At 37.1% G+C, this 24248-nt stretch overlaps 1 protein-coding gene across 1 annotated transcript; it reads right to left on the reverse strand.

Moving 5' to 3' along the window:
- Positions 1-1988: 1988 nt before the first annotated feature.
- On the reverse strand, positions 1989-23646 carry LOC114685607 (vomeronasal type-2 receptor 116-like). Its single transcript, XM_028860245.1, has 6 exons — positions 23453-23646; positions 21040-21331; positions 19963-20757; positions 18448-18675; positions 6414-6537; positions 1989-2893 (listed from the first exon to the last, which is right to left on the reverse strand). The coding sequence occupies exons 1-6, from the start codon at positions 23644-23646 to the stop codon at positions 1989-1991; spliced, it is 2538 nt and encodes an 845-aa protein (XP_028716078.1).
- Positions 23647-24248: the final 602 nt, after the last annotated feature.

The raw sequence follows: 24248 nt of genomic DNA on the forward strand, positions 1-24248 counted from the left end.
TCTTCGTCACCGTCACTTAATTGTTGAGACCAAGGTTGGATAAAGCACAGGGACAAATAGCCAAACTAATGGAAACACATGAACTATGAACAAATGGCTGAGGGGCCCCCAACTGTATCAGGCCCTTTGGATAAGTGAGACAGTTGATTAACCTGATGTGTTTGGGAGGCCCCCAGGCAGTGGGACAAGGACCTGTTCTTAATGCACGAGCTGGCTATTTGGAACCTGGGGCTTATGCAGGGACACTTAGCTCAGCCTGGGATGAGGGCACTGGAAATGCCTGGACTGAATCTACCAGGTTGAGCTGAATTCCCAGGGGAGTCTTTGCCCTGGGAGAGATAGGAATTGGGGGAGGGCTGGGGGAAATGCAGAGGGAGGACAGGGGAATCCATGGCTGATATGTAAAATAAAGTCATAAAATAAAAAAGTAAAAAAAAATGTACATATCTTTGTATTACCATGTACCTGGTGATGGCGATCTATACATTCCATCAGAAAGTTCCAAATTCTTGCTTGCTAACTTTGCATCCTTTTTTTTCATCTCCTATGCACTGGATCATATGGATATGGGTAACTACAATGTTTCCTTTTCTGTTATAGTTGAAGCAGTGTCTCACTGTGTAGCATTGGTTGAGGGCAATTGTCTTTCTTGACCAGGCTAAAATCTTTCCTTCTTCTTTGTATTCCTTTTTTCCCAATCCTCAACATTTTAAAGACTATTTTGATAAAGAATGGGAAAAATGCATATCTCTGTACAGTTTCAGTTTAGTTCTGTCAAGACAGAGGGCAGAGATTTTCTGCCTGTGCTTCCAATGTGCTTGGATTAAAGACATGCACTACCACACATAACTGTCCTCATTTCTAATTTTAGGTAATATTATTTTTCTCTAATGTAGTACAATGATGTCCATAAATTAACCACAGTAAAACTTAAAATGTGAATCAAATTGAAGTCCTAGATATAAATTCACACACATATGGATACCTGATTTTGATAAAGAAGATAAAAATACACAGTTGAAAAAATAAGGCATCTTCAACAAATATCTGCATATAGAAGACATCCTGCAACAGATTCATACTGATCACCCTGCTCAAAACTCAAGTCCAAATTTATCACGTGCCTTAGCATAAATCCAGATACCCTGAACCTGCTAGAAAAGAAAGTGGGTGAGAACCTTGCAGTGATTTTTTATAGGAGAATAATTTCTGAAAAGAACACCACTAGTGCACAAACTAAGACTAACAATTATTAAATAGAGATTTAGGAAACAGAACAACTCCTCTAAGGCAAAGGACACTATCACTGAGATGAAGCAGCAGCCTAAGGAATATAAAAAAGGGTTTTTCCATCTCCATATCTGATAGAGGACAAATATCCAAAATATATAAAAACTCAAGAGACTAGATATCAAAAATCAAATAATCCAATTTTAAAATGTGGTAGAGATCTAAACCCAGAATTCACTAAAGAAGAAACTCGAATTGGTGAGAAACACTTAAAGACATGTTCTTTGCCTTTTCTTACTGTGTATTGTTTTTGCCACACATGGGGTTTGTCTTTTGATAACTTGCTCTTTTTGGTAGGGTAATGGAGGCATAGTGGATATTGGAGAGAGGGTATGTAGGGGGAAATTGAGTGTTAAAACACCATGCTGTGTTAAGTTTCACTATTCAAGTGCTGTCAAAGTCACACATTCATTCAGACATCGAAAGAACACAGTTTATTTCAAATCTTAATGTATATTACACAAAGAATAGAACATCTGCACAGGAATAATGTCCAATAGCCAGGTCTTACAGAATAAGTATTTGATGGAAGTTTACAGGAGAATATGTACAGAAAAGTAGTATATATGATGATTCTAGGCATTGTCATTTAAGAAAGAGTGAGAGTCAAAAGCTAATGCATACATCTTGCATTGTATCCTAAAAGGTGGTAATGTACCAGCATTAAAGTTGTCAGTTTCAGTTTAGGATCTGTAAGTTCAGAAAGATGTTTTCCCCTTTAACTTTTGGAGAGAATTTCTCTCTGGTCTTAACAAAATTATGTAGCACTTAGGGAAAAAGATGCATCCCAGAAGGCCAACACTGGAGGCCAGGATGGAGAAGACCTCCACAGCCACCATGACCTTACCCTTGGTGCTGTGGTAGACAGGGAGAAAGGTGACCCAGACACTGCAGAACAACAGCATGCTGAAAGTCAGCAACTTGGCTTCATTGAATTTGTCAGGGAGATTTCTGGCCAAGAAAGCCACAATGAAGCTCCCAAAGGCAAGGGAGCCATGGTATCCCAAGACACAGTAGAAAGCAGTAACTGAACCCTTGTCACACACAATGATGATGTGGCCATGCTCAGAGTGTGCATCAATGTCAACAGATGGAGGAGAAACTCCCAGCCAGATTGCACAGAGAATAATTTGGATGAGGGTACAGATGCCAATGATATAGTTGGGAGCCCCTGAAGTCAGGTAGAACCTCATCCTTCTTCCTGGGGTTGTGACTTTGAAAGCCAGAACAACAGTAACTGTTTTGGCCAACACAGTGGAAACAGCCACCGTGAATACAACTCCAAATGTGATTTGCTGAAGGATGCATGTATCTGCATTGGGATGGCCAATAAAGAGCAAGGGACACAGGAAACAAAAGAGGAGTGAGATGAGCAAAGTGTAACTGAGATTGCGGTTATTGGCCTTGACAATGGGAGTGTCATGATGCTTCACAAATACGCAAAGAACTGCAGCTGTGATTGCAGTGAAGCACAAGGCCATTAAAATCAAAGCCATCCCCAAGGGGTCTTCATATGTCAGAAAGACCACAGATTTGGGAATGCACTGGTTCTGGTCTCTGTTGGCATACTGGTCCTCTGGACACTTCACACACTGATCCACATCTGATGGAGAAAGGAAAGTATGACTAGTGCAGCTTAGCATATTTAGAGACCAGACATTTCAATTAAGTGTGTTGCAGAAGCAGTCCAATGTCCACATTCTTAATGTGAATGTAGGTGAAAGGCCCTGCTCCATGGCAATGCTTCAATTTCACTATATTCATTAATTATCTTTATGTGTAAGGAAACCAAACCATCATTATGTTGTGTATTTAACTGTGTGTTAATAATTCCACTTGTCATCTTAAGGAAAGTACAAATATTTTAGCACCATTGTGGATGCTATGATAAAGCAATTTAACGTTTTTAAGTGACAGAAGCTGAAATCATTAACAATTATTTTTGCACAGACTATATTTTAATGTCTCAGAAGCACAGATACATTGCCTGCTGATTTTTCTCTTTCTGTTTTATGTATTCTGTCTATATTATAGATGGAGACTGTGTCTTCTACTGGGACAAGACCTGTGATATATTTTCTAGTGTGAATTTGTCAGCCCAAACACATTGACATAGAAGCAACACTAAGCAGAATCAGTAGGAAACCTCAGAGTCAGCAAGAGATACCCTAGAATCAAATTCTCCATGTATTTATCTCAGAGGTAAATGGTAAGTGAATAAGAGATAAAGACAGGATATAAAGGATGAGGGAGAAGGGAAAGGAACATGGGAGATGAGGAATAGGTTTTTGGCTGGAATACAAAGACCTGCCTCTGGATAGAGAGGTGACAGACATGCCCTTTAGGAAAATGGCAGTTCATAAAGGTTAAAGGGGCAGCTCATCTTGGGATAAAGTGTTTAATTGGAGAGTCAAGTCTATTAGGACAGCCACAGGTGGTGTTGCTATCCTGACTTCAATACTTTGATAGCTGGACTTTGATAGTCAGCCCCAGGAGGAGGTAGTGGCCAAATAAGGGAACAGACCTTGGTGGTTAGCTTTAAGTATGTAATTGTCAGCCCATAGGTGGTGTCTTATGTCTTTAATCCTAGCACAAGGGAAGCAGAGGCAGGCAGAATTCTGTGAGTTCAATGTCAAGCTAGTACCAGGATAGCTAGGGCTACACAAAAAAAACCCTGTCTCAAAAAAACAAAAAAACAAAAAAAAATGTAAATGTCCTAGGTAATATTTCTACTGCTGTGATTGGAAACCATCACCTTGACAACTCTCATAAAGAAAAACATTTAATTGGGTGTCTTATAATTCAGAGGTTTAGTTCATTATCATCATGGTTGGTCATAGTGGCATGCAGGCTGATCTGCTGCTGTAGAAGTACCTTAGAATTATACATGTTTGATCAACAGTAATAACCTGACTTACTAGGTGTGGTTTAAGTGTATCTGAGAGTTCAAATTCTGCCTCCAGAGTGACACAGTTTCTCCAAAAAGACCACTCTTTCTCCAACAAGGCAATACTTACTAATAAGACCACTCCTAATGATCTTATGTGGGCAAATCACATTCAAACTACTTCAATAATCTAATGGTTTTTAGCAAGGCAATGGGAAAGGAGGAGGAGAGGGCTTGATAAAGATATGTTGGCCACACTTGGTCTGGCTAAAGGACCTTCAGAATCGTTAAGTTTGTGTGTGTGTAAAGATTTATATGTGTGTCTACATGCAGAATAACAAAAGAGTTCATGAATTTGACAGTGATTCAGTTTATATGGGGTAAGTAGGAGGATGAAATGATAGAAGAAAGTTATATAATTGTGATGTTTGAAAATGCAAAATTAATTAAATATATTAAATAAATACCCTCTTAGTTGTGAATACATCTGTCAAGAAGGACCCTGTAGTCCTGAGGCTTGTTTATAAGCAACAGTAACCCTATCACTTAAGGTAGAAACCTTTGTATATTTTTAGAATTAAAAATCCTACATCCAGATTCCATCACCTTTGGGAAGAGACAAGCACCTTGCTCCTCCCTGAATTTCCATCTATGTGAGACCGAGACTGTGAGTGTTCTCCAGTGTGAAGGAGATACTGATATAACACCATGAGCAACTCAACACAAGAACATTCAAGTAAGAGTGATAGCACAGAATGTTTGTTTTTAGGAATAGGACCCCATTCATAAGCTGTAATCTCTAACCTGGCAAAATAAGGAAATGTGATTACAATTGCTCTGAATCAGAGGATTATTGAAGAGCCATGATGTGCTTCTAGATTTTAAATCTTTTTATCTAAAAAATGCATTTAAAACATATGTAATTAGTTAATTTGTTTAAGGGACTGAAAGTTGGCTCAGTTTTGAAGAGAATGTACTGCTCATACAGAAGCCCTGAGTTCGGTCCCCAGCACTCATGTCAGGTGTCTCACAGCTGGATGTAACTAACTACAGAGACAGGGGATGCCGCTCACATGCACCTGCAATTGTGCACACATAACTATTCCTCTCACATACATAGACAAAACTGAAGAAACAATAAAATATTGTTTGCTTAAGTTTTGTTGTATTTCTCCCTGTAAATACCCATTACTCCTTTATGTTTTTACATTTAAAACAATTTCACTAGACTTTATTTAATCACTTCAGTAAATACTATGTGTGGGAGTGCATGGATGTCAGAAGAAAACTTCTAGGAGTTGGCTAACTTTTCCTACTACAAGGAATTTAATTGCTTGCAATATTACTGGCCATATGTGTCCTTTAGAGACTTTCATTTCATTGAACATGATGACAGGCAATAGAAGAGAAAAATGATCTATATGCCATTTGCATGGAGCTAACTCTAAACAAATAATCATATGATTAAAAAGAGCTGTGTAGGGGACAACACTATTTAGAAAATTGTGGCAAGTTGCTTTCATACAAAATAATTTTAATCTTATATTTGTGACATTATTAAATGGGTGATGCATAGAAAAATACTGAACACAGGACACTGTATTTTCTACATCAGGTGACATCTCTTACTCACAGTTCCCGAGATTCCATAACACATTGATCCTTTGAAAAGGGATCTCTGAATATTGCTTCTAGTTTTCTGTGTCATGCTAAACATTTTCTGATAATTTTACAAGTAATTATTCCTGTCTCCACTAATCTTACAGAGGACTTTCACTTGATTCCTAGCACTCACATAACAGAGTTCAGTGGCTCTGATGCCCTGATATGTTCTCCACTTACTCCTGCACATACATGGTGCCTTAAACATATGTCCAAATTAAAGAAATAAATATTATTAAAGACTCATAAATGAAATTTAATCAACCTGTAATTTTAGAGGAGATAATCACACTAGAAATGACTTTAGTAGAATTCCCTCACACTGTAGTTTGATAATCAAAACTGTTTATTTGAAAAAAATGACACATAAAGTGAAATTCCAATGAGTCAAAGCTATATGTCAAGGCAAAGGCTATTACTTGAAGATATGTTGTTATTGATCACATTCCTATAAAAATGAACATAGGCAAGTGATGTTTTTGATTTGTGGAGTGGACTTTTAAATGATTTAATCATCCCATGTAGGTTAGAGAGGATGATCATTGGGAAGAATTTATTAAGCAGAAACACTCACTTGTCTCATTAGAAACTTCATTTTCTGGGCAGGGGGTGCAATCAAAACAACAAACTGCCATTCCCTCCTGCCAAAATTTTCTGAATCCAGGACCACAATCAGCACTGCACACAGAGGGAGGCATCTGAGGAAAATTAGATACATGCTGTTATCAGTGTTTTTACCTACTTCTTCCATATCTATATTAGATGAACATGGTGAAATAAGATTATTTTACATACAGCAAATGAGTGACTATATTTTATTTACACAATAAACTTATTTTTATACATCAAATAAGTGACCACATTTTACTTAGTATATTATATAATGTCATTTATATGAATGTGTGGAAACATTAATATAAAGTTGGATAGCTTCACCTTGCTAGAAATTCAGGAAGAAGAATAGGATGTTTGTTGTGGGCAAACACTATGGTGCTTGTAAACTGGTTTGTCTAGTTAATTTTTTTGTCAACTTACCACGAAGTACATTAAAAAGTTAGTCAGAACCTGAGCTAAAAGAATCCTCTTCATTGAACTAGCCTGTCAATCTACCTGTAATACATTTTATTAATTGGCACTTGATTTAGGAGTGCTCAGCCCATTGTGGGCATTTTCCCCAGGCAGGGCATATGGGAAATCAAGTAGAGCAAGCCAGTAAGTAGAGATTTTTCCCCCAAGGGTCTATGATTCAGTTGCAGAATCCAGAGTCCTACCTTATCCTCCCTTGATTGTAATCCATGAGCCTAATCAACCACTCCTCTTCACTTTGTTTTTAGTCACTGTTTAATCACAATAATAGCATTGCAACCTAGAACTAGTGGACATAAGAAACAGTGGAAGCAACTCCTCATATCTCAGATAACATACATGCACTCTAGTAGAATAGCACTGTAAAGCATGAAAGAGAGAGTATAAGAAAAATTAGGTAAATGGCAGAGCCTGGTACATTTATAGTGATTACATGCTGAATTGACAAGAATTGTCAATCACTGAAATTGTCACCACTGAAAGGTGGAGTGTTCCCTGAGGTGAAAATGCTGTACAAAAGCTTTAAGTACTGGGGGAACCTGAATAAAAGTTAGTTTACTTAATCTTAATTAAAGGATTTCTTAAAGTTTAAAATAAAAAAATCATTTTTTCATCAAAAACCTGCTTAGAGTGATCTGAATGCTGCTTCAGAAAGCTGCTGGTTGTTGTGTCCATACTTTGCACCCTTTCTTCAATTTGAGTTCTGTGTTGAAACTGCAGTGTGTCCTATGGACTGGGCCTTTCATTCTCCACAATATGGATTACTACAAATCTTCCTTTTCTTTGGCAGTTTTATGAAAGAGGTTCTCACAATGTTGTTGGGAGACCTCAACCCCTGATGTAAACTAGGCTGACCTAGTTACCACAGAGATCTGTGTTTCCTTCCTCCTGAATACTGGAATTAAAATACATGCTATCAGCAGGCAAACTTCTTCCCTTCTTTTTTGTTCATGGTGTTTACAATTTCTTGTTGTTCTTGCTAAGATACTAAGGACTATTTTGAAGAAGAGTGGAGAATATGTATATACTTGTCCCATTTCTGACCATGTATTTTTAGGCAGGGTCTCTATTTGCAAACCTAGCTTGCTTGGACTTGCTGTCAATGCCAGACTGAACATAGACAGAAATTTGCCTGCCTCTGCCTGCCAAGAATTTGAATTAAACTTATGAACTACCACATACATCTTGCCTCACTAATGATTTTAGTGGAAATACTTTGAGCTTCTCCTCATATAGTACAATGATGACCACAGGATTATCATAGGAAATCTTTTTAAATGTGACTAATCTGTACAATAATTATTAATAAAAAAGAAAACTTATCAAGTCAAGATGTGTTCAGCCTACTGTTTCAGGTTTTTGTTTGTTTTAAATTTTAACTCTGAATGGATGGTGAACATTGCTAAGAGCTCTTTTTGCCTATATTTGGATGATCATGTATTTTTATCCTTGTGTCTATTTATGTGCCACATTTACTTTATTGATATGCATATGTTGAACGATCCTTGTATCCCTGGAATGAAGTCAACTTTGCCATAAGGACAGATATTTCTGTTGTGTTGTTGAGTTATATTACTCAGTATTTAGTTGAGAATTTTTTCTACCATATAAATCAATGTGTTTAGTCTCTAGTTCTCTTTATTATGTTCCATTTTTCAACATTCTTTCCCTACATATTTGCAGAAGGGATATTTGCATGATTGTAAGTGAGGTTAGTTTCTGGATGCAAAAATGACTGTTGGTTTTAGAAACCAATGTTGATGTTTGTGTTTTTGATTAGAAAATTTGAAGATTAATATTTAAATGTTATTGAGAATTATTTGCTAATTATGGCCTGTTATTGTTACTGCATTATTTGATATTATTCTAACAGTTGTTTTTCTGGCTAGGTTTCTAGTGCTGTCTTATTCTTACTTGATCATGTGAATATATCTTACTTTTCCATGTGTAGAAGTTCTTCTAGTGTTTCCATAACACTGCAAGAATCATTATGAATTCCTATAATTTATGTGCACTGTTGAGCATTTTTCTGTCACTGTACTACTTAGCGTTCTCAGGAGTAAAAGTACTTAGAAAATGAATCCGTCTCTCTCTCTCTCTCTCTCTCTCTCTCTCTCTCTCTCTCTCTCTCTCTCTCTCACACACACACACACACACACACACACACTCTCTCTCTCTCTCTCTCTCTCTCTATATATATATATATATATATATATATATATATATATATATATATATATATAATTTGAATTTCTTATAGGCTGTGGTTTAGCTATTCCAACAATTGTTGTAAACAAATGCATAGACCAAGAATCCAGAAACTTCTTAGTCCATGAGGCTGAAGGTTTCTGCTGATCTTCAGTATACATTAGAATCCCAAATAAATAGTTCTTTTATGCCAGTGAAAGAACAGACTTGCTAGAAAGGTGACAGCAAGTAGATAAACAGCAAAAGCTTCCTTTTCTTTCTTTCTATTTTTTTTGGGGGGGAAGAAAACATTTATTTGGCTTTTACTTCCATATCACTGTTCATCATCAAAGGAAGTCAGGACAGGAACTCAAGCAAGGTCAGAACCTGGAGGGAGGAGCTGATGCAGCAGCCGTGGCTGGGTATTGTTTACTGAGTTGCTCTTTATGGCTTGCTCAGCCTGTTTCTTACGAACCCATAAGGCCACCTTCCCAGGGGTGGTCCCACCCTCAATGGACTGGTCCCACCCACATCAATAACAAATTAAGAAATTGTCATACAGGGCTGCTTACACCCCAATTTTATGGAGGGATTTTCTCAAATGAGGCTTCCTCTTCTGCAGTGACTCTAGCTTGTGTCAAGTTGACACAAAACTAATCAGGACAACTGACCCCTTTTCAACTTAACTCACAAATACATCACTATTACACCATAACCCTTCCTTTCTTATTCATCCCCAAGATCTCAAATTAAAAACATAAATAACTTTAAAAGTCCAACCATCTTTATAAATTCAAACTCTTAATAATTTAGTCTCTTTAAGAAATCTCAAAGTCTCTTAAAACCTAAATCTCTTTTTAAATGCAGTCCATGTTCCTGTAAAATAAAAAATAAATGAAGTACTTTCTTATTGCAGGAGGGAAGAACCAGGGCAGAGTCACAATCTGAATTAAGCAAAACCAAACTCCAACAGTATAAATAACTCAGCATCCAAAGTCCACAATTTACTCATGATCTTCTGTACTCCTCTAAAGGCCTTGGGTCACTTCTCTGGCTCTGCCCTCTGCAGCACACACAGCATGTTTTTCTTGGCTCCCATTGACTCCACTCCTCTGCTGCTGCTGTTCTTCGTGGTCATCTCATGGTTCTTGCATCTCCAAAATTCTGGGGTCTTCTGCTGAAATTGGCCTGCACTTTCACCAATAGCCTCTCCTAGGCTCTCTTCATAGTAACAAGCCTCTATTTCTCTCCATGAACCCTTCAATTCTGTATCTTCAAAGTCTTTTCCTGGTCTCTCACAGTGCCATTCCTCAGCTGCACTCCGTGATCTCTTCATTCATTCAAAACCAGTACCACCTGAGTGACTCTTACATTACCAAGTCCAGCTGTTAGCATCATGTACAACTTTAAACACCTATGGAACACAAGTTCTATGTGCTAACTCACATAAAACCCTTCCCAGAAGATTTCTCCTCAATGATGCAGGTTTCTCTTAATCACCACTAATTTCTCAGCTCCAGCAAACTAGGTTCAAGTACCCCAGCAAAACGTTGGTTGAAAATGAGTTCTCTATAGATGTGTGTGTAGGTGTATTGAAGAGTCTCTATTCTGTTTTTTTTTTTTTTTTTTGATCTATGTGTCTGTGTCTTGAAAATAAATATCATGCTGTTTTGATTACCCACAGCTTCATGGCATATTTTGAAATTAGCAGGTCCAGTGTCTTTAGGATTCTTTTGCTGGTTCCATGTAGAATGTCATAGAAATTTCATGGACTCTTTGGATCCCTTCGACTACTGCAGACCTTTGATGATTTGAATTCCTCCAATCTATCTTGTCAGTGTGTGTATCTTCTTTGATTTCTTTGTCTGATATTTTGTGATTTTTTTTTCACTGTGAAAAGCTTTAGGAAGGCTGATGGCCTTTTCAGTGTAAATTTTCACCTCATCTTTGTTATACATTTATTCAAGTCTCTGTTTTTTAGGAAAGGTCACATTTTTCTCTGTATATGAGTTTTGTAATTTTTGCTGATCTAATGCCTTGGTTCTTTTTACTTATTCACTGTCACAAATGGCTCCTTGTTTGTACATAAAATCTTGGTGGCTATTGTTGGCAAGAAACATTCCTTGGTAGTATAAAGTATCTTGTGTTTGGAATGCTTGCTGGATTTATGTCAACTTGTCACAAACTAGAGCCACTGGAAAGGAAGGAACCTTAACTGAGAAAATACCTCAATAAGGTCTGGCTATAGGCAGGCCTGTAGGTTATATTCTTTATTAGTGATTGGAGGGCCCAGCCCATTGTGAGTGGTACCACCCTTACACTAGTGGCCTTGGGTTCTATAGGAAAGCAGGTTGAGCATTCCATAGAGAAGGCCAGTAAGTAGCAACCTTCCATGGCCTCTGGATCAGCTCCTGCCTCCAGGTTCCTGCTCTGTTTGAGTTCCTGTCCTGACTTCTTTGGCTGATGAACAGTAATCCAAGGATAAGCCAAATAAACACTTTCTTTCCTAACTTGCTTTTGGTCATGGTGTTTCAATGAAGAAACAGAAACTCTAAGACAAGTTGGCACCAGGATCGTAGGGTATTTCTGTGACAGACTTGACCATGTTATTTTAGGAAGAATTGTGGAAGGACTTTGGAACATTGTGCAAGAAAAGCCATTGAATGTTCATTCAATGCTTGATGAGTTGTTCTGTAGGAGAATGAAAGATAAGGATATTGGGAGCAATGCAAAAGATGGAGGCATAGATTGTGAAGTTTCAGGGGTGATTTTAAAGAGTATTGCAGCAGAACCTTCCTTTTCAATGTCCTTATATTGACTCCCACCAGAGGGTGTAGCCCTAGATAAATATTAGCTTTCTAAAATCAAATAATCTGGATTAATGTTGTGTCTTCTCAAATTAATCCCCAAATAAAATATATGATTTTCCCATCTTAAAAGATCTCAATTTGGAGTCTGTTCTCCTACCTGATGACCCTAGCCTCTAGGCTTTAGGCCCAGGAATACAACCTGTACCCCAAACCCCCACCCATTGCAGCCCAACTTGGAGGCCAACAGGCAGGGCTCCTGCAGGCAGGCTTACTACCACCCCATCATCAGACACTGTGTACTAAAATCCCCATTCAGCTGCCCAAACCCACCCATCCCCCAAGACTGCAACTGCTCCCTCAAACAGACCACACTAGCTCCAACTGGACTAAGATCTCCAATTGGACAAAGAATTCTGATTAGACCAAGTATGGCTCCCTGACACACAGAAACCATTGGCACTGATTGGAGCAAAAGATGGGTAGATGCCAGTGTAAGAACATATTCAACACAATAAAGACCAACGTGGCACCACCATTTGGTTCTATATCAGCAAGACTAGAACATCCCAAAATAGAAGAAATAGAGGAAAACGACCTTAAAAATGATTTTAAAATGACAGTATCTTTTAAAGAGGAAATGAAAAATTCCCTTTAGGAATTGAGGCAAAGAGAAACAAAAAATTGGAAGAAATCAATAAGTCCCCCAAAGAAAGGCAAGAAAACGCAGTAAAACAGGTGAATGAATCAGTGTAAGAATTGAAAACTAAAATAGAGGCCAAATAGAAGACATAAACTCAGGATACTGGAAAATAAAATCTGAGCATATATACAGGAAATACAGATGCAAGTATAACCAAAAGAATGCAAGAAATGGAAAAAGGACACTCTGGCACTGAAGATATGATAGGGAAAATAGATTCAGCAGTTAAAGAAGACATTAAAGCCAACAAAGTCATAACACAAAACCTTCAAGAAATCTGGGACACTTTAAAAAGACCAAACCTAACAATAATGTGGATACAAGAAGGAGAAGAATAGCAGCTCAAAAACACAGAGAATATATTCAACAAAAATCATAGAAGAAAACTTTCTTATGATAAAATCATATTTAAACAATACCTATCCACAGATCCAGCCCTATAGAAAGCACTAGAAGAAAAATCCAACCTAAGGAATTTATAAACACACAGGAAGACACAGGAAATACATAATTGCACACCAACAAATCCCCAAAAAGGGAAACACACAACACTACCACCAAAAAATAACAGGAATTAAGAATCAATGGTCATTAATATCCTTTAATATCAATGGACTCCATTTGCCTATAAAAAGTCACAGGCTGACAGAACGGATATGAAAACAGGATCCATCTTTCTGCTGCATACAAGAAACACACCAGAACTTCAAAGACAGGTACTATGTCAGAGTAAAAGGCTGGGGAAAGCCTTTCTATTCAAACAAATTTAAGAAGCTAGATGGTGAAGTTATCCTAATATCTAAAAAAAAAGATTTCAAACTAAAATTAATCATAGGAGACTAAGAAGGACATTACATATTCATCAAAGGAAAAATTTATCAATATGAGGTCTCAATTCTGAACATTTTTGCCTCAAATACAAGGGCATCCACAGTTGTAAAAGAAGCATTATTACTAAAGCTTAAATCACACATAAAACCTCACATGCTAATAGTGTGAAACTTCAACACTGCACTCTCTCCAGTGGACAGGTCTGCCAGACAGAAACTTAGTGGAGAAATAATGGAACTAAGAGATGTTATGACTCAAATTGACTTAATAAACATCTACAGAACATTCAAACCAAACTCTAGAGCACCCTATGGAACCTTCTCTAAGTATGTGACCACAAACTTGGTCACAAAGCAAATCTCAATAGTTACATTAATAAATTGAATAATCTCCTGTACTTTGTCAAAACCACCATGTCTTAAAGTTGGAATTCAACAGAAACACAAGTTACAGAAAGCCTACAAACTAATGCAAACTTAATAATGCTCAACCAAATCACCACTGCATCAAGAAAGAAATAAAGAAAGAAATCAAAGACTCCCGAGATTTAAGTGGAAATGAATGTACTACATACCAAACTTATGGAACACTAGGGAAGCAGTACTAAGAGGAAAATTCATAGATCTAAATTCCTAAATAAAGAAGTTGGAGATATCTCACACTAGAGACTTAGCAGCATAAATGAAAGCTATAGAAGAAAAAGAAGCAAACTGTCCCGGGAGGAATAGATGCCAGAAAATAATCAAATTGAGGTCTGAAATCAATAAAATAGAAATAAAGAGAACAGTACAAAGAATCAATGAAACAGAGAGTTAGTTCTTTGAGAAAATCAACAAGATAGAAAAAAACCCTTATCCAAACTGACTAAAAGGCAGAGATAGAATATCTAAATTAACAATATCATAAATGAAAAGGATACATAACATCTGAGAATGAGGAAATCCAGGGTATCATCAAGTCATAATTCAAAAATCTGTACCCCACAAAATTGGAAAATCTAAAAGAAATGGAAAATTTTCTAGATAAGTGCCATATACCAAAATTAAATCAAGACCAGTTAAACAATTTAAATAGACCTATCATCCATAAGTAAAGCCCATGGCCAGATGGATTCAGTGCAGAATTCTACCAAAATTTCAAATATACAATAATGCAATGCTCCTCAAACTTTTTAACACAATAGAAACAGAAGGAACATTGCCAAATTATTTTTATGAAGCTACAGCTACCCTGATAGCCAAGCCACACAATGATGCAAAAGAAATAGAATTACAGAACAATCTCCCGTATAAACATTGATGCAGAAAATACTCATTAAAATACTGGCAAACCAAATCCAACAACATATCAATAAATCATCTACCATGATGAAGTAAGCTACATACCAGAGATGCAGGGATGGTTCAACATATGAAAATCTATCAATGTAATTCATCATATAAACAAACTGAAAGAAAAAAAAAACGACATCATCACAATAGATGCTGAAAAAGCCTTGGACAAAATCTAACATCCCTTTATTATAAAGTTCTTGGGGAAATCAGGAATACAAGAAATACACCTAAACAAAATAAAGGCAGTTTACAGGAAGTTGGTAGCAAACATCAAACTAATGGACAGAAATTCAAGGTGATGTCTCTTATTTCAGGAACAAGACAATACTGTACACTCTCCCGATATCTATTCAATATAGTACTCAAAGTCCTAGCTAGAGCAATAAGACAACAAAAGGATATGAAAAGCACACAAATTGGACAGGAAAAAGTCAAACATTATTTGGAAACGATAGGATAGTCTACATATGTGACCCCCAAAATTCTCCCAGGGAACTTCTACAACTGAGAAGTACCATCAGTAATGTAGCTGGATAAAACGTTAATTTAAAAAATCAATAGCTCTCCTATGCACAAATAATAAACAGGCTGAGAAAGGAATCAGAAAAACATTACCCTTTACAATAGCCACAAATAATGTAAAATTCCCTGGGGTTACTCTAACCAAACAAATAAAAGACCTGTATGACAAGAACTTTAAGTCCTTGAAGAAGAAAATTGAAGAAGATATCAGAAAATAAAAATGTTCTTCCATGCTCATGGACAGGTATAATCAACATAATAAAAATGGAAATCTTTACAAAATAAATTTACATATTCAATTGAATTCCCACCAAAATCCCAACACAACTCTTCACAGTCCTCAATAGAACATTACATAAGTTTATATGGACAAACAGAAAACCTAACATAGCTAAAACAATCCTGTGAAATACAGCAACTTCTGGAGGGATCATCATCCCTGACTTCAAGCTCTATTATAGAACTGTTGTAATAAAGTAAGCTTGATATTGGCATAAAAATGGGCATGTGGACAAATGGAATCAAAGTGAAGTTACTGACATTAATCCACACACCTATGCACATCTGATTTTTTTTTTTTACAAAGAAACAAAGATTGTTCAAGGGAAAAAAGAAAGCATCTTCAAAAAATGGTGCTGGCATAACTGTGTGTCAACATGTAGAAGATTGCAAACAAATCCGTATTTATCACTATACACAAAACTCAAATCAATGTGTTTCAAAAACCTCAACTAGATCAGGCCCTCTGGATAACTGAGACAGTTGATTAGCTTGAACTGTTTGAGAGGCCCCCAGCCAGTGGGACCAGGACTTGTCCTTAGTGGATGAGCTGGCTATTTGGAACCTGGGGCTTATACAGGGACACTTTGCTCAGCCTGGGTGAAGGAGGGAACTGGACTTGCCTCAACTGAATCTACCAGGCTGAGCTGAATCCCCAGGGAAGTCCTTTCCCTGGAGGAGATGGAATTGGGGGGTGGGCTGGGGGGAAGGAAAGGGGGCGGGAGGAGTGAGGACAGGGAAATCTGCAGCTGATATGTAAAATTAAATTAAATTATAAAATAAAAAGCTCAAATAAATCCAGCTACACTGAACCTGAAGAGGGGAAAGTAGGAAGTAGCATAGATTGCACTGACACAGGAAACCACTTCTTAAATATAACACCAGTATCACAGACACTGAGAGTAACAATTAATAAATGATACCTCCTGAAACTGAGAACCTTCTATAAGGAAAGGACATGCTGATGGGGGTGCCAATTTGTACAGCCACTCCAAAAATCAGTATGGGGACTTCTCAGAAAACTGAAAATCAGTCTACATTAAGACCTAGCTATACCACTCTTGGGCATATACCCAATGGATGCTCAATCATACCACAAGGACACTTGCTCAACTATGTTCATATCCACATTCTTCATAATAGCCAGAACCTGGAAACAATTTAGATGTCCCTCAAATGAAAAGTGGATAAAGAAAATGTGGTACATACACACAATGGACTACTACTCAGTAGAGAGAAAAATGACATCATGAAATTTGTAGATAAATACATGGAACTAGAAAATATCCTGAGTGAGGTAACCCAGACTCAGAAGCACAAACATGGTAAGTGGATACTAGATATAAAGCAGAGGATGATCTGACTACAACCCACATCTCCACAGAATCTAGGACACACGGCAGTCCCTAAGAGGGACAGAGAATCACCTTGGGAAGGGGAAACAGAGATCTCCAGGAGTGAACTGGGAATATGGAGGGGCAATTGAGGGGTGGATATGGAGGATGAGAACATGACAGAATAGGGTGGTCTAGCTGGAGGAGTGATGGAGTGGGAGAGCAATGAAAGAGATATCTTGATAGAGGGAGACATTATAGGGTAGGAGAGAAACCTGGTGCTAGGGAAATTCCCAGGAATCCACAAGGATATCCCAAGATTAGATGACTAGCAGTAGTGGTTAGGGTTCCTGAACAGGATTATCCTGGTAATCAGATTGGTGAATACCCTAACTGTCACCATACAGCCTTCATCCAGTAACCAATAGATGCAGATGCAGAGATATACAACCAAGCACCAAGTGGAGCTCTGGAGCTCTGGGAGTCCAGTTGAAGAGAGGGAAGAGGGATTATATGAGCAATGGGAATCAAGATTATGCTGGGGAAATCTACAGAGCCAGCTCAACCAAGCTCATAGGAACACACTAACTTTAGACCAACAGCTATGGAACCTGCATTGGTCCAGACTAGACACTCTGCATATAGAAGACAGTTGTGTAGCTGGATCTGTTTGAGGGACCCTGGCGAAGTGATTAGGGTATATCTTTGATGCATAAGCTGGCCTTTTGAATCCCATTACCCATGGTTGAATACCTTGCTAACACTTGAGGCCGGGGTTAGGGCCTAGGTTCTACCTCTACTGAATGTACCAGGCTTTGCTGTCCCTCCTTGGGAGAACTTACTTTTTTACAGGAGGGGATAAGGGTAGCTCAGGGGGGTTTTAGGCAAGGATAGGGGGTGCAGGAGCAGGGATGAGAGGGAGATCTGTGTTTGGTATGTAAAATGAATAAAATTTTGTTTTAAATAAAACAATTAAGAGATGACCTTAATTACTGGCATGTCTTCCTTTTCTTTCTTTCCTTCTTTCTGCACATTTCTTTTTTTTTTGTATTGTTTTTAGAGACAAGGATTCTCTTTGTAGCCCTGGCTACTCTTGAACTCAATCTGTAATAAAAATAATGATTTGCATATGTGTAATTTTCTCCTCATTTACAATTAGCCTCAGTTTTTCAGCACTGGTGTGAAGCATTCAGCAGAAAAGAGGAAAATCATTGTGTAGTACTCAGAGTGGTACCAAGAGAATTTCATGTTACTGGAAATAATATTAAACAATGTTAACAAGCATTTTTATAATTATATTAAAAGACAGAAACATGTTCTAGTATGATAAATATTCAATGTGTTCATGTCTGATATCTTCAAAGAATTAATAAAACATCATATCAAAAAGTGAAAAGGAGAGTCATACTAAAGGAGGCTAAAGAATGGTCCCTAAGGTTACAATCTATTTCATTTCACTAAGTTACAAGGAATCAGATATGGAAATACTGTGTAATGGAAATCAGAAGATTTAGGTCAGACCCACCTTTGTACTTCCTGTGGCCCACTCTATAATGTCTTCATATAAATGGAGCTGTTGACCATATGGAAAATATGGGCTAAACATTCCAATCTTCACCTTAAGTCCAAGACCATTTGGGAAATTCCAAATCTGGAATATGTCATATTCTGCCTTCAGTTGTTCTTTCTGATTCATTACCACATTTTTCTCAACAGTATAGGTGAAGTAGGTCTTTCTAAGAATGGAGTGCAGCTGAAAGACATTCAACATTCTACAGTGTTTGTGTCCTTGCTTAAAGTCAGAAAATGTATTCTGATCTCATCATAAATACAACTTTATTGAATGTGCACAGTTGAGAAATCTCAATGAAAGCAAGTGGATTAATAAAATTATTATAATGTCCCTAGAATTGCTGTTCTCTCAGTGGAAACTACTAAACACAAATGAAGACATACATGCAGACACCAAACATAAATATTAAATGTGCACAAACACATACATACACTCATATCCATACAGAGATGCATATATAATACGGCCACATGATACTCACTTACACATACATGTGTAAGCCAAGACACACATGTGAATTCACAGACACACAAAATCACACTTATGCACCCGAAGAGACAAGCAGAAAAAGAAACACACAAAAAACATACACAGGTTCATACATACACTTACAAATTCATAGATATATACAGATACAAACACACAGGGAGACATTGATGCAGACAAATTTATGCTCAAATCCAAGGACAGACAGCCACACACACAAATAAACACAGATACACTGAAACATAGATATACATGTGCACAATCAAATCCAAAAATACACAAATAACACACATGGACACATGTAGACACATGCACTGACAAATGCACACAGGAAGATACACACAGAAACACACACCTACAGGAAAAACATTGATGTAAGACAAATTAACGTTAAGTTCTACAAACAGACAGTTTTGCAGATGGACAGTAGCTCATTGACATCAACACAGATATACACCCAGAAACACAGAAACAAACACAAACATATCCATAAACAATGATAGCCATCCATCCACACATATGGATAGACATGTATGTACTGAACAGAATCTGACTATTATATTCTGTGTATTTTCCAATGCCTAGATTTGGGCAAAATCATCGAATAACACTGTAGAAAACAATCCCCTAAACTGAATAACACTTATTTGACAACTAACGAACAAAAGCTTATCTTCCCATCACAGAGAGGATTAATGAGGAAGGACTCCTATGTTTCCAGTATTAGAACAGGGGTGATGATATTCAGGTGCTCTGTAAGAAAATCACTGATTTACCTTGATAAATTGTGTGTCCTACTCTACTGCCTTTGCAACTGAGATTTATACCAACCTTTAGATTTACTTTCTCAGGAGCAAAAATGTTCAGAAAGCTTTCTATTTGGTAAAATATTTCCTAATCAACTGGAATGAGGCATCAGAGAGACTATTAAAGACTCTGACATTGATGACACCAAATATCATCCAATAGAAGAAACACTACCTTCAAGCAATTATACTGATGTCCTTTCACATTTTCCATTCCCTGAAGAAGCTTCTCCTGGTAGAAATGGGCCACAATATGCACAGCATCATATATATCATAGTTGCCATCATTAAAAGCCATGTCAAAAGTCTGTAATCCTAGCCATTCCAATGAGGCATTGGATAAGCAATTCTTCAGTGTCTTACAATTAGAAGCTGAGACTTCACAGTTAAAGTTCATCCAATCCAGACTTGCCAGGTATGTGTTTGTGGTGAGAGGGCTCAACGTCTGGAGAAAAATTTTAAAACCAGAAATCTCAGCATGATGGTGTGCAAAAGTTAGAGTCTTTTGAGGTGCGTCAAATGTAAAGTCTCTCATTCTTGTGGTGACATCCCACTGTGAGGTGGTGACCCATATTTTCTGTATACCTAAAGATTCCCACATTCTATAGCTCAAAACTAGAGTACTGTCTGTATCACCATAAATGATAACAACATTTGAGGATGATGTCATGATTTGCTTATAATATGTTTCAGCTCTTGACACATATAAATGCATGTTGACTGGAATCATGTTCACAAAGGCAAAGCAGACTGTTTTTTCTTCCATTTCTCTTCTCAAATATGAGAGGAACTGGATACCATGATCATTGTCTGAGATGGTCAGCCCAATCCAGTTCCAGCTGAAGTGAATCATGAGAGAGATCATGGCCAGGGCTAGAGATGTGTCCTTGGGGGCCATCTGATACAAATAAGGAAATTGTTCATGATCACTCAGGATAGGATGGAAGGGTCCAAAGGTAAATTGAACGACCTGGGACACAGGGAAAACCATGAGGTACCATGCATTAATATAAGTTGTTAAACACACTTTTCTGCAAAGAGATCTTAAGTACCCCCTTACATGTTACTTATTCTCTTATCTATACTTTAAAAAAGGAAATGTGAAAGGCCCATAAAATCTCTGAATAACACCCTTGAACTATGTCATTTGACGTAAGTGTAAAGTCAGTTTCTCCCTCATACTCTTCTTAGCATCTTGGAATGGCACCAATAGAGACAGGATTTTTTGCAAAACTATAACCCAAAATCTCACCTGCTGTGAATGGTAAAGGTCCATTGATTTCCCAACTACTAAAGATTCTGCCAAGTTTGGCCCTGAAAGCACCACTGAACATCTGTCCAGATTAATACAGTTATAATTAGGTGCATTATAATGATATTTTACAGAAGATTGAATAATATCATATGCTTTTGCCATGAACTTACAACCACCTGCTAGAAATCCAAATTTCAAAGATATATTTGGTAAAAGATCATGGTTCCTGTTGACTTGATCCACTGCAAACGCTAAGGCCAGTGCAAACTGATTGTTGTGATTTCCTCCTCTGTAAAAGGTTACAGTGATTAATAGAGACAGAAATTTACAGATAATCATGTGTAATCAATACAAGGACTATCATGTACTAGATGGTGTTCCCAAGAACCCCCAAAGACTGAAACAAAGCTTTTATGTTGGGATTTTGAAATCACATAAGAAGATGGAAGCTTACAAAAACATTTAAAGGTTCATGAGACTACAGGTCCTATAATTAAGATGAGCCATAAGTATCTTCCACCGAGAGCCTTGTGCATCTCTGGTTTTTAAGTTCTTTCACAAAAGGTAAAGACAAGGCCCAAGGTGTTGAACAAACAGAAAACCTGATTGTGATTTCATTTTTAAATTATTGAGCAATATGTAAAATACACATGATGTGTGAGCCATTGAGTTTATAGTATTTTCTTAAGAAATTAACTGAATAGTGTAAGGCAATCTTGAATGTCAGATTATGCACAATAGTTGGGACAACATTTGGCTCTGTTGTTTATGCCATCCTGACAATCTTTATCTTTCTTCTTTCTGGTTTATCTTTTGTGGCCATAAAATCTTTTTTAAAGTTTTATTTTTAAATAAATTCAAATACCAGAGACAGATTTGGTAAAAATGTATATCTGTATTCATCTGTGGGAATGGATGATATTAATGTTCAATTAATCCATAAGAAGGGAATGGATTCCAATTGTAGACTAAATGGACCTCAAATGCACAGGGATACACTTCCTTTAGGTCTTGAGTGCAGATATTAAGGGTGTGTACTACCTCTTTAGTATTGTTCACTTATTTTATGTTTACACTGCCATGTCACATATTTATACTGGGTTTATCTAACCAACACAATTTTTCTTGTAGAAAACATTGTTAGAAGACCCTTTCAGTTACACTAACACAAGAATAGCATCCTACTGAAATTTGTATGTGCCAGTATTACATGTTGGTAAGATAGAAGATTCTAAAATGTAAAATGTATGAAAAAGTTTATTAACTTTTATGTAAAAAAAATGGGTGAAAAGTCAGTTGGAAGAGAATGATACCAGTTTGTGTTTATGTCTATGGGAAGAATAATAACTTCTCTTTCTTCCTAGTCATTTCACGTTATCTAAGTAATAAAGACCAAATATACACAAAATCAATACGTAGGTAGTCTTGAAATTGGTAAAATAGGCAGATATAGTGAATAAGATTACTTACAGAAAAACAAGTGTGGTAAATGTGATGTAAGTGTCAGAGAATAGACAGATTAGACATATATAGAGAGTAGACATGGATTCTTAAATAATGGGAAATGTGTGCTAGTGGGCAACACCTCTATCCCTACTCTCAATTGTTGCCAGTTATCACATGCTACAGCTGTCTCTCAGGCAAGTGACTCGGGAAGGAAGAAGTCACCCCTATTAAGGACAGCCACAGTTCTCAAAAAGTGCAAACATACCATTTACAGTCCATACAATCCGTCTTTACTGTAAAGAAAGAGTGAATGAATGGACTTTGAAATTAAAGCCCAGTGATTATACATGCATATAAGTAAATTTTGGAGAAACGGGAGCGTACATAAAGTTCAAAGTGGATAGTTTCCTACTTCCATTCTTGGTGCATCTTTAGAAGGAACAGTGTGACTACATGCAGATCATCTGAGAGAGTAACTGATCATTGATGTGAACATTTTCTGTAGCTAGTGTGCCAAAAATATCATTAGCCCCAGCAATGTGTTAAAAACAACACATTGATGGCATATCTATCAGCTGACTGTACTATATGGCCTTTTTTTAACCCAGTTAGGGTGACACTCACTGAATTAGAATGGGGTTTCTTTGATGAGACATCACCAGATATTGTGATATAGAAACTGTGAAGAAGTAGACTATATGTGATGTAACAATGTATGGAGTCCTTCCTTTACTCAGTTTCCAGACTTGGAAGTTAGAGGGTAACTGGGAAAACACAAAACACTCTCTGGACAAATTAAAAGTAGAAAAATGGCATTGAATATTTAAAAGAATTTGGAGACATTTATTTATGTGCAGGTTGGGAGAATGAGGCAGAAGTTTCAAGGCATTGCTCTGATCCTCATCCTCTGACCCCTCATGAAATATCCCTGATGACATTTATGTAGAAAGTATAAGGCACTTACCTTCTTTTGAAAGGTTGTATGAACTCTGTTATCTCCACTGGCCTATGGACTGCCTCAAGTATGAAGGCACATGGCTGAAATATTCCATCCTTGTCTTCACTCTGCTTCATTGTCCAAAAGCAACTGGGATGAATGGAACTTGACACTTGAAGTGGAATGTTCAAGAGCAAGAAGAGTAAAATCAAAGTGAACATTTTTTCTGCTATAACTCTGAGACATTTGGATTGTGACATGTCATATATATCAGAACATAAAATGGGCACCCAGATATATCCACTTGCTTTTATTTCTGTGACCAAATAAGAGGCTATTTATGTATCATGGTTCATTTTCTTTATTTGTGCAGTTTTTTTCTCACCCATTGAGAATACTTTGAAACTCTCTTCCCTCAGGCTCTTCATCTGCTGTCCATAGTCCATGACATACAATTTGGAAGATAAATATATAGGATGATAGTTCAGCTAGTTTCATGACATCATTCATCTTTTTGGAAAGCAGAGCCCCAGGGAAAATGACATTTTTGGAAAGTTTGGTCCAATGACTGCCTTAGATTTTTGTTAGTGTTAAAAGCTTTAGAAATGATGTCAGTGTATTTTGTTAGATTATCCACAGTGAGACATGCATTGTTGGTTCAGGGGAACTCATAAATTAAAATTCATTGTTCCACACTGTGATTATATCACAAAGTCCATGTCATTGAAAAGCAGCTTCATGTTTAGAGTAATTGAGTTAAACATAGCATTCAGAGTGGGGCCTTCTCTATACCAGTATCAGTTACTGGTCTTGAAAACCAATA

This window comes from Peromyscus leucopus, chromosome 1 (genome assembly GCF_004664715.2).
Source record: "Peromyscus leucopus breed LL Stock chromosome 1, UCI_PerLeu_2.1, whole genome shotgun sequence".
Lineage (NCBI taxonomy): Eukaryota > Metazoa > Chordata > Mammalia > Rodentia > Cricetidae > Peromyscus > Peromyscus leucopus.